The 11,765-nt window shown below is 42.9% G+C and overlaps 1 protein-coding gene across 1 annotated transcript in view; it reads left to right on the top strand.

The window, feature by feature from the left end:
* The window catches only part of Fras1 (Fraser extracellular matrix complex subunit 1), a gene marked incomplete at its 5' end in the record, with an annotated part of 247,779 nt that overhangs the window by 76,808 nt on the left and 159,206 nt on the right, over positions 1–11,765 (top strand). The window contains 2 exons of the mRNA XM_028773698.1: positions 1,731–1,871; positions 5,505–5,648. Coding sequence (XP_028629531.1) covers positions 1,731–1,871; positions 5,505–5,648 — 285 coding nt within the window. The remainder of the gene's footprint in view (positions 1–1,730; positions 1,872–5,504; positions 5,649–11,765) is intronic.

Here is an 11,765-nt window from a genome sequence, read left to right as displayed (position 1 = left end):
AGGAAGGAAGGAAGGAAGGAAGGAAGGAAGGAAGGAAGGAAAGTTTAAACTCTAAGGTCTTATATGTACAGCCTTAGCACTGGGTTATCTGCTGTTTTAAATTTTGACTGAGATATTTCTGTGAACAGGGATTATTGTCTCTTTGCAGGCAACTTTCACAGTGATTTTTTCCCTTTTCTTTTCCTTTTTTTTTTTTTAAAGACAGTTTTCAAAAAAAAATTTTCAAGGTTCATCCTTGAGATCCTCTGTCTGTGGCTATGGCCCCGTGAAATGTCCACTCTATGTCATGTTGACGTCTTGTTCAGGTCTTATTTAGGCAGCCATGCTGTTGAGGTATCTCCTGTGTAGCTTCCCTGGCATTTCTAGGAGCCATAAAGTCACAGCAGATTTCCTGGTCCTCTGGCTCCTGAAGTCCACCTGCCTCTTTTCTGCAATATTCACTGAGCCTTTGGTACAAGAATTGTGTTCTAGATGTATCCATTAGGGCTGAACACCCCATGAACAGTTTTTCTCTGCAATTTTGACTAGTTGTGGTTTTCTGAAATGGTCTCCATCTGTTGCAAAGAGAAACTTCTTTGATGGGGGTTGAGAGATACACTTATTGGGGAGTATAAGGATAAATATTTAGAATCCAGTTTAGAATTATGTTTATGTAGTGAACTGGCAGTAGTCGTAGGTTCTCCTCAAACATTTATAACCTCAGTAGCCCGTGGTAGGTTTTCAGGATGAGGCATGGATTCCCTCCTTCTGAGTGAGCTTTGAGTCTCATTCAACAGCTGTTGGTTACCAAGGGATGAGAGTGCCATTATTACACCCTGAGGGATAACTTGTTGCTGGTCATTGTTGCTTTTCATAATCTGAGTATGACTATTGGTTGCTTCCCTCCCAGTGCAGCTTGTGTAGCACCTTCTAAAATTAGGAAAGCTATTCCTTGGGGAGAATTTCAGTGACCCTTTAAGGTCTGGTGAATGCCCAGCTGTGGTGATTTTCTCTTTGTTTCTTTTGTTTTTAATTACACATCTGGAACGTGTATCGCTGTGCTTACTGTTAATAATTACAGCTGAGGTTTACAAGGACCGTACTGTGTATCTAGAGATTTTTTCCATGCATCTGTCCCATTGTAGCACAGAATCCCTATTTTACAGAAGGAAAATAAGGAAGCAAGAACATAAAGATGTTTCTGAGTTAGGGAAGGTCATTGAGCTACAGAGCAATATTCTCACTTCCTATGCTAGACTTTACCCCCATCCTCTACATGCATGTCCGGTTCCTTGCCTATGTTGTGACTGATTTTATATTGTTTTAAATGTTGGCAAACTCTTTCCATCCTGTGTACACTCAGGCTCCATCTTGGAATGGAGATCATGTGAGCCAAGGTTCCCCTGCCCTCCCAATCCTTTCTCTTTACTTTGAGCAGTCTGAGGAGCAGGCTGGTTTCCAGAGTGACAGCTATACTAAGGAGAGGAAAACTGTTCATGGTTTCTGGTCCTCTATTGACATCCTTCAGCTTGGGGAAGGAAATATATGACTGTAATGGTTGTCTATCTGTCTGGGGGGCATTTGTGTTGGACCTCAGAGGATAGTGCCTTTAGGGAAATGTATGTGCAGTGTGTCCTGGTCTTAGGAAATCCAAGTGAACAGACAGCATACTTCAATGGGGATGTAAGAAGAAGATGACTACTGTCCTCACATGGAACTGTCCCAGTAAATTCCTCTGCTCTCCTTCCCAGCTTGCCACCCATCCTGCTTCATGTGCGAAGGGAAGAGCCCTCACAACTGCACGGGCTGTGGGTCTGACCACGTGCTACTAGCTGGGCGCTGCCTCTCCCAGTGTCCAGAGACACACTTTAACCTGGAAGGTACTTGTACAGGTGAGTGTGTGACCTGCTGGGGTAGAGTTCCTGACCTTACCTTTGCTCTTCCCTGTGTGACAAGACATTTGATTACAGGCATCATCCTACTAGTGACGGGACTGGACTCAAAATCCTATTCTCACGCTCGAGAGTTTAAAGGTGTAGTGTGAAGAAAGAAAGCAAGGTGAATTATTCTTCCACTGAGGAAGCAGAGTTAGTGTGAACATTGTACATAGCTGCGCATTGCAGACTATAATAGTTCAGTAAGCTCACTCTGTGCTGGGTTGCTCTTGTCTGGGAGACAATTGCATCAGTAGATACCTTCTCTCATAAGGTAAATAAAACATTTACATTGTATAAGGTCCAGAATTTAGCTCAACATAGCTCTCTGTTTCTATTGCTCTATTTAAAGTTAAGGTTGATTTTTTTTTTTTGTAGTTATCTCAGGAGTCTGTGCTCAGTGTCCCAGTTCTGAAAGTTCAGGCTTTGCAGGAAAAATTGAGAGTAGAGAACTCAAAAGCAGTTAGTCTGTTAGCATGGCAAAACACTCCTTTGAGGCATCTTTTATCTCTGCTGCCCAGTAACCGTGAACACATTAGGGTCTTGCCTTCTTACATCGTCTCCAAATATTGTCCTATGCAAATCTCCATGTTACCAGGAATCACAGTGAGCATTGTGTGTGTTTACACACTTTTCATGCCATTCTGCTCTGCACACTATGCTGTCTGGATTTGTTATTGTGTTTTGTTTGTTCATTTGTTTGTTGGTTTTGTAATCCCCGTTACTTTTCCAATCAGGATTTGAGATGTGGGATTGAGACAGACTCCATCCAGAGCCCTTTCACTTTCTCTCAATGAGATTCTGCTCTGGTTACATATTACCACTTAAACTTAACAGCTCTAGACAACACAAAGTTAGCCACTTATTAACAAAGATGAAAGAATAATACAAAGATAAGGTGCTTGTTTAAATGTCTGTAACATTTTATTCATGCCAACTAATGTTCTGTGAATGGCAGCATTCTAGAGAAAGTAGCAATTCTGTCAACAATGTGCTCAGCCTCTTGGTATCTTCTATAAGAATCTATTGTCTAGTTACTACGCCAGGTATTAAACTCTCAATCATCTTCAGCTCTTTGCATCCTAATATATGTGTGTATACATATGTATGTGTATGTATGTGTATGCATATGTGCGTATACATATACATGTATATATGTTAAACACAGTGATTTGGGGAGATCAAGAATTCTGCCCTACCCCCCATCCCTGGTTTATGAAGCGAATTCTCATGCCTAGTTGAGCTCCTCACAGTATGACAGTATCATTTAGTTAGCCTTCCTCCGAGCCAGTTGCCTTTCCTTGAGAATATTCCAGGAGTCTTAAAGAGAACCTACAAGGTTCTTGGAAACCTCACTGCCTTCTCTGTGTGATAAAGCAGGAGTGCTCTGTTTGCTGGTGGTGGGTTCAGAAATAGAATGGCTTGGTGGTGGTGACTTGGGGAGAGAGAGAGAGAGAGAAAATCTTTAGTTCCTTCTTTGGTGTGTCTTCCCAATTTAAGAACACCTCTATATTTCATAACAGACATTTCTGAAATTACAAGTTCAGATTAGTGAAGCATTTTATCAGAATTGGCTAAATAGTAAAACTTAAGCACCCTATGGTGGTGCTATTTATTATATCTGCCTGGTTGAAAAGGCAAATACATTCTCTCAGAAGTCTATTTTTGCTTCCAAAAATAGACATTTGAGGCTATTTGATAGGGGAAAAACTTGGCTTCAGAGCCCATGTATTTTAGAAGTTATAAAATGTGTAGTAAACATAAATATTTTGAATTATCTTATTGAATGAGTGTTTTGTTTATGCACCAAGTGTGTGCCTAGTACCCAGAAGAGGGAATTGGATCCCCTGGGACTGGACTTACAGACAGCAGTTAGCTGCCATGTGGTTGCTGGAGATCAAACTCAGGACCTCTGAAATAGAAGCCAGTGCTCTTAACCACTGAGCCATCTCTCCATCCCCATATATTTTTTTTAATGGGCATGTATTAGATTCATTTGGCCTGAACTACAAAGAGGAAATAAAGAGTTAATTTAAATATAGATGACTGGATATAAATGTTATTTTCATTCTGAAAATTTATTCTTTTCCACAAATACCTTTTAATCTCAGGGCCCCTGGGGGCTTTACTTTAAACCACCAGTCAACTCTGCAGGGTAGCTGCTTGCTTTGTCCTCAGCTGTGCCTTTGAAGAAGTCCTCTAGCTTGAGAACCCTTTATCCAGGCCCCTGTGGTTCCTGTGTGTAAACTATTTAAAGGAGATTCTGCATAGCCCCTCTTCTTCCCTGTCAGTGGATAGATAGCTCCACCAGAAGTAGGTCACATGGGTTACTGTAGACATTCTAGAAAGCAGGCAGATCTGGGTGGTAGAATTATCCTCGGAATGCTAGCATCTTCTGGCTGGTTCTCAAACAGTCTCAGGAATGCAGACTGATCTAGTGCCTCTAATCAGCAGTTGGTTTTCTTGTCCCCCACACCCTCTTTTTAAAATATCTTACCTCCCTCTGGCCTCTTGCCAGAAAAGAGGCACTTGCCTTGGGTTGGAGTCTGTGTCTTTGGTCTCTGCCAGCCCTGTTCCAAGAGGGAGTGTATTGGTGTCAGCAAGCTCTATATAACACCTGTCCTCCCCACCCTGTGCCACCCCTATACCCCCACCCCATCCCAACCTCCCCATCCCTCTCCTGACACCAGACAGGCTTAGATCTTCCTGGCTAGGAACACAGAGGTCTCCAGCCACCTGCCTTGGCAGCCTGGGCCAGTTGCAGCCAAGACCTGCCTGGTGGTCCTCCCTGTCTGGATTTTTATTGTGTCCTCCTTACAGAGGCTCACCTGGCGTCTCACACTGCTGTACCTCTCTTTTAATTTGGTGGGTTTTCTGATGAAGACATAACTTTGGCATAATTTTGTCTAAGGCTTTGAACTTCAGATGCAGCTCATGATAACCTCCAGAAGGACGACTGTTCTCTGTATTTAATGAAGTATTGCTGATTAAACTGATAGAAGGGACCCAAGCCGAGGCCTGGAGGTCGAGGCTGGCTGGTAGCTCACTCTCGTGGGGATGCTCAGCTTCATGGGCCATGGAGGCTTCCCTGCTTGTCTGCCACAAGTTTCTGAGAAACCAGACTCCTCCTCTTCTCTTTCCTTCCCGCCTCTCTCCCTATCTTTATCCCTTTCTGTCTGTTTCTGTTTCTCTGTCTGTCTCACTGTTTCTCTTCGTTTCTCTGTCTCTGCTCTTCTCTATCTCTCCCTCCCCCTGCCCCACCCCCACCTCCACCCTCTCAGTTTGGAATAGGATATACTTGCCAAGCTTGGCTTTGAACTTCCTCCTCACCTACATGGGTGATGCTCCTTTGGAATGGGTAATTCATGGTTCAGATTATTACATCTCTAAATTCTCTGTTATGTTTGTGAACAATGTTCTTTTTGATTCGGGAAATGCAGTCTCTGGGTCCAGTCTAGGCACATGGCAGGCTTGCTGAGAAGTCTTTAGCAGGTGACCAGAAGTAGAGATTTGTGGGGTACACTAAATGACTGCTGTGCATTTGCGTACTAAACTGCTAATTCTTGTCCTGGCGTCTGTCCATGTCCACAGAGTGTCACCCGTCCTGCAGGCAGTGCCATGGGCCTCTGGAGTCAGATTGTGTCTCCTGCCACCCTCACCTTACTCTTGCCAGTGGGCGTTGTAAGACCAGCTGCAAGAACGAGCAATTCCTGAACCTTGTCGGGTACTGTGCTGGTAAGTGGCGCCTCTCTGTGCTCCTAAGGGGCAGCTCCCAGAGACTTCAGATCAGGCAAAAGAGTGTTGGTGCTGGTCTATTTGGCTCAGACTGCAAACACTTTTTTTAAGGTGCCTGTCTCTTATCCAGGAACTAATTTCACAATATTCCCTCAAACAGTTGGTAAATGGTGATTTGAATGTAACTGAGTTTGCTTGTTTGTTTTTGTTTTTCATTTGTTTGTTTTAAAATGAGATAGGGTCTCATTTAGCCCTGTGTGTTTGTTACTTTTCTTATTGTTGTGATAAAATACAAAAGCAACTTAAGAAAGGAAGAGTATTTTGGCTCACAGTTTGAGCCCACAGCCCTTCATAAACACAAAAGTATGGTGCAGGAATTTGACACAGCTGGTAGGTCACAAGGGTGTATCTTCCTTCCTTACTCAATATTCCCTGAAAACACCCTCAAAGACACATCTAGCGATGTGTTTCTATGGTGATTCAGTCAAATTGGCAATGAAAATTAATCTTCACACACAGACTAGGATCAACTTGCTTTATAACTGAGGATGGCCTTGATCTCCTGATCTTCCTGTCCCATCTCCCAGAGGAGAGGATTACAGATGGCTGCCTTCACATGCAGCTTCAGATGCAAAGATGGCTGCCTTCACAAGCAGCTTCAGATGCAAAGATGGCTGCCTTGACATGCAGCTTCAGATGCAAAAAATAATGTTACTGGAAGAAAATTAGAATCTCATATTAATGGAGAATGGAGTAATGATTAGAGTCTTCCACCTACATTTTAGGATAAAAAAATTGCATTTTCAGAACATTTGTTTGCCCTCTGCTCTTTAATGGGGCCCTTTACCCAGGCACAAAATTTTAGGGAAATTAAGCTAAAAGTAGAGGAGTTTCCTCAGGAGATGATTTTTTTCCCTTCCTCATTTTAGAATCCAAAAAAGGAGAGAGACACAGAAGGAAGGGACACAGGGAGAGACATAGGAAGGACTTGAAATGTCAATAACATTGGAATCATACATTATCTGTGACCATCTACCTGGCCATTCACATAACAACATCAAAATGCCTATTTTTGAATCCACTAATGTCCAGCAGGCAAGATAACTCTGGGACAGCACCAATAATTGTCAATTTGCTTAATTTTTGGACATAGTAAGTCATTGTCTACATTCTTAATGTGTGTGGTTGGTACAAGTGTCTTGCCAGAGGCATGTTTTCTTTTGTACACAGTTGTAAAGTTAGCTATTAGACATTATCAGCTAAGAAGACTGAAAACGAATTTAGAGCTAAATCTGAGTCACAGAAACTGTGAGCTGAAGTTCAGCATCGAGGTTTGAGTCTAGTCAGAGGGCTGGCTGGAGAGTAGCTCGGTCTAAAGCCCTCTATCATGCACAAGACACTAAGATCCATCCAAACCCACAGAGAAACAAACTGTACCTCGTGTAGGATGCAGGGTATGGCTGGTACTTCCAATTGCAGTCAGGTTTGTCTCAGGAGGGAGATAACATGAGTGTCTCCTCCCAGGGGAATGTCTGTGGATGGCAGGTGCTGGCTATTACAAATGGAAGATCTGAGTTCAACGGCTGAGCCTTACGTTAAGGTGTATAAGCTACTTAAACTGCTTGCATGAAAACTAAGAGGTCCCTGACACATGCATTAGTCAGCTTTGTGTGATTACAGTAAAATACCAGATACAGCTAATGTATATAAAAAAATAGTTCCTTTAGCTCAGAATTCAGAATGTTCGGGTCCCTGTCACTAGCTGTAGCTCAGTCTGGTTAAGGCTCCTTCTCTCAACTGTGTCATATCATGAAAGAAGCACACCTGTATGAAAAATCCTATGTTACAGAACAGGAAGTCAAAAGGAGAGACAGAGTCCTGTGGTTTCACTGGCATGCCACTTCTCTTCTTCTGTGAAGAGAAAATGGCTTGGAAGAAGTTGATATGAGGGCAGAAAGACCAGTCTTAGATAATTGTGGGAACCCAGAGGGCCAAGGGCGACGGGGAAGGAAAGGCCTTGGACTTGCGGGATGTAAATGATACATTAGATTGGTCTGTGGCTGTTTGGTATTAGTCAGCAAAAATGACCCAAGAGGGACAATTTCATATGGTTTAATTTAATGGAGAAACAGAAATTGTTCTCTTGCCATTGTGGTCTGGGAGTGGGAGATTCACATGGTGTCCAGATTTCAGGTCATGGATGTAAGCCCAGGATGGGAGTAAGTTCTAAGAGGCATTGAAGGTGACCCTTACATGTGGATAGATTAGACTTGTGATAGTTGGACATCAGGAATACTGTCCCAGAAGACGCTAACAGGATATATAAATAGCTACCAGCTCATTTCCTGCTTACTATTATCCTGAACTGAAGGCCCTAGAATTTTGTTTTTTACATTGAAATGGTGCTTTAGTTCATAATAAATGTTATGGAATTTTTTAGGTATGTTGATCTGAATACTGGAAGGTGGTATGGAGCCGTGTGATGTCACAACAAACAGTCTGACATACACCCCTACTGTACATACAGTCTTTGGAAGTGTCCTTGGGGGCCCCAAAGAGAAGGACCCTCTCTGCCCTCTCTGCCCTCTCTGGTATGTGAGCACCTTCCAGAGGGCCAGGATTTACTCATGGGATTTATTCCCTATCTGAGCTGTGCCCGAGATCACCACCCAAGACCTCTAAATTGCACTTAGCTGTTCAAAAAGAAAATTCCACTTAATCTATCACACAGACAAGAATAAACACATCCTGGGAACAGGTCCAATCACCTCACTGTGTTCTCACTTACAGAGATGTCATATGTAGGGGATTCCCCCTCCCAGATTGTCAAAGCAAATAGATAGTTGGAATATTTAGGACAGATTTTCAGCAAAGGCAGATGACGTGGGCTGAGAAGCAGGAGCTCATCAGCCTCTTACAGACATGGCAACACGCTATAGAAAACCAAGGCTTTCTTCATGGATTTTTTCCCCTGCATATCTCAACATTATCAAAAGTTTCCAAGGCCTGAGGTGCTTTCTCTATCTGTCTCTCTCAGCTAAAAGCTTTCTCCTGTTCACAGAAGAGAGTGAGATGAAAAAGAAAGCACAGATAAAGCCATCAGGTCGAAATAGCCCAGTGCAGATGCCTTAGAAAAAAACTATGCCCTGGGCTTTGTGAGTGCAGACAGAATGGCCATGCTTACCCTTCTGGGTAAAGATGAGAAAATTGAAGGTGCTGAGGACAGGTGGCTGGCTAGCTGGCATGGTGGAACTCTGGGGAGAAAAAACTTGATCACTGCTTATGCAGCGATGTGTTAAATGCTGGTTCACATCCTCCAATCTGTCTCAAGAACATAAACAAAAGAACAAACTATCAAATAAATACTTCTCTGGGCATTTTTATATTGTATAAAGTTTAAGTCTGATAGGAGTTACAGCTGTTAAAAGCAGCAAAGACTCTTGACCAAAAATTTGGAAAATTAAATATAGCTATGTTTCATTTTTAGCCTGGAGTTTGGGTTAAGTAAAATTAAGCAACTTTCATTGTTGCAGGAGTTTTAGAAGCTCATGGATATAAGTCCTTATGAAAACAAGGGCTGAGTGACATTTTCCAGCCCTCTGACTGAGCACCCATTCCTTCCTGTTTTATATTGTCTTACAGAAGTTGCCAGTGGTTTCTAGAACTCTCTTGGAGAAGTTCTCAGCTGATAGCTGGTGTTAATATTTTAAGTAATTCATTGTCAACTACTAAAATAGAATGAGACTATTAACCTGTACATAGATTTCGGATTGACTCTGGGTCACCTCCCTTCCCCTCCTTCCCCTTCCCCTCCCCTCCCCTCCTTTCCCCATCCCTCCCTTCCTTCCTTTCTTCTGCCTTCTTCCTGCCCCCTCCCTTCTTCCTTCCCTCCCTTTCTTCTGTCTATTTTCTGTGGCTAGATAGCAGAATTAACACAACAAACGGACCTTGCCACCACTTCCTTTTTAAAGAGCACTGCTGCTAATAGCTTTCTTCCAAGTCATTAATAGAGTCAATTCCTTCTCAATCCTGTTGGACTTATTCCTGGAGTTCTCTCCATTTATTTCTGACATTTCTGAAAGTCGGGCCCATGTTTCTGGTGACAGTGTAGGCGTGCCCAGATCTGCATTCTGGAAGGAGCTGATACAGCCGCAGCACTAAGTGCTGTTTGAGGGTTTGAGTTGGGAAGGAGCCCCGTGCCCCTACACTCAGACACAGACAGGAGTGGGGAGGTTTTTTCTTGCAGCAGCTTCAGTCACTTGGAGGTGAGCTGGTCCTGAGATGATAATAACAAAAAGGCAGAGACTTCAAATCTTAGTGGCTCAGTGTTTGTTGTCTTATTTTAATCATCAAAATCCTACCCATGATTCCTCAGTCCCTGGCTCAGTCTTTTCCTTCCAGAATGAGCCTCCCCCTGGCATCTTCCACACTGTAATTTGCCTGCACACAGATTGTTTCTTCCATTTATTTGGTACTGACTAACTCATGCTCCCTGCAGATGATCTGTATGGGCATCTAATAACAGGTGATACTCCTGAGGATGTACGTGAAGAACACTGGCCTGATTGCTTCTGACGCGGTTTTGCCATTTAGCATTCGTGTGATCTTCAAGGGAGGTGGTAATTCAATCCTTGTTTTACATATAAACAAACTGAACTGCAAGAGACCTAAATAAGACTGAACAAGAATGATAGAGACAAGAACTGAATCTGGAGACTGGGATTTCATAATCACATTGTCGTGTGTTAAACTCCACAATGCTGAGTGAGGCTGAGCACACACATTAGGGACTTAGGAACAAGTATTGTTGCTATTGTTTGCTTGCTTGGTTTGTGTGTATATATGGGTGTGTGATTTTAGTGTTTGAGTGTGAACAGTGCAAGTACATACATATGTTCATGTGTATATAGACTAGAGGATAGCCTCAGGTGTTGTCTTCAAGAACACCACCTACATCCACCTCCTTTGAGACAGAAAATCACCAATTAGGGTAGATAACTAAAGAGTGACTCCCAGGGATCTTTCTGTCTCTACCTCTCCAGCACTAGGTTAGACGTGCATACTATAGCATGCCTGGTCTTTAACGTGGCTTCTAGGGATTGAACTCAGATCCTCATGTGCGTGAGATTAATGTATTATTGACGGAGCAGCTCCCCAGCTCCCTGTCCGATAGTTTGTACTTCTGCACATGTGCAGTACTTGTCTGCTTGGCATCCACTTGTGTACATGTATATTGACGTACATGTGGGCATGTGGAGGCCAGAGGTTGATGTCAGGTGTCTTTCTTCATCTCCCTTACCACACTTTTGAAGCAGAGTCTCTCCCTGGATCTTGGACTCACTGATTCAGCTAGATGGGCTGGCCACTTCTCCTGGATTCCACTTATCTGCCTCCCTAGCCCTAGGATTCTAAGTTTGTGCCACCATGTGTGGCATTTTTATATCAGAGATCTAACAGTCAAACTCTGATCTTCTTGCTTGGAAAGCAAGCACCTTCCAGAATGAGCCACCACCTGGTTTCTGGCTAGTGGATCAGAAGATGAAGTGGCAGGGGTGCTTATGATGATGGGGGAGCTTAGAGAGGCATTCTTAAACACACTGTGCTGCTGTGAACCTGGAGGGAGCTGATTACACTCCCTTGGGTGCCCCGCCCCCTGCTCTACAGTGTGTCCCAGCTAACTGAATAAAGGGTAAAGAAAAATGCTAACCCATGCTGTTTTAATAATCTATATCAATCCACATCGACCCTCATTTTTTAAGATGTATACGCGCTTGGATGGTTTTTATAGTGGTAGCCACTAGGTGCATTTTCTCTTAGGTAGCACATACATTTCTATGTGTTGACACTATTAGAACAATCTGTTTGTCACTTTTAGTGGTTAAATGCCATTCAGTGATGTTGGCTATTTTCCTGCTGTGACAGCTGTTGAAAAGCAGGAGATAGTTTAGCTAGCAGGTTAAATATGAGTTACAAGTCTACAACTATGACTAAATATGCTTTTGTCACTAATAGTAAAAGTGGCATGTTTATGGTAATTTTACAAGTATTTGATCTTCTCACTGGGTGAATGTATCAAACCTTACTTCAGAGTTGTAATGACTAGAACATTTCACTTGA

This window comes from Grammomys surdaster, unplaced genomic scaffold (assembly GCF_004785775.1).
Source record: "Grammomys surdaster isolate TR1022 unplaced genomic scaffold, NIH_TR_1.0 233, whole genome shotgun sequence".
In the NCBI taxonomy this organism is placed as follows: domain Eukaryota; kingdom Metazoa; phylum Chordata; class Mammalia; order Rodentia; family Muridae; genus Grammomys; species Grammomys surdaster.
This window is presented reverse-complemented; position numbering and strand designations above follow the sequence as displayed.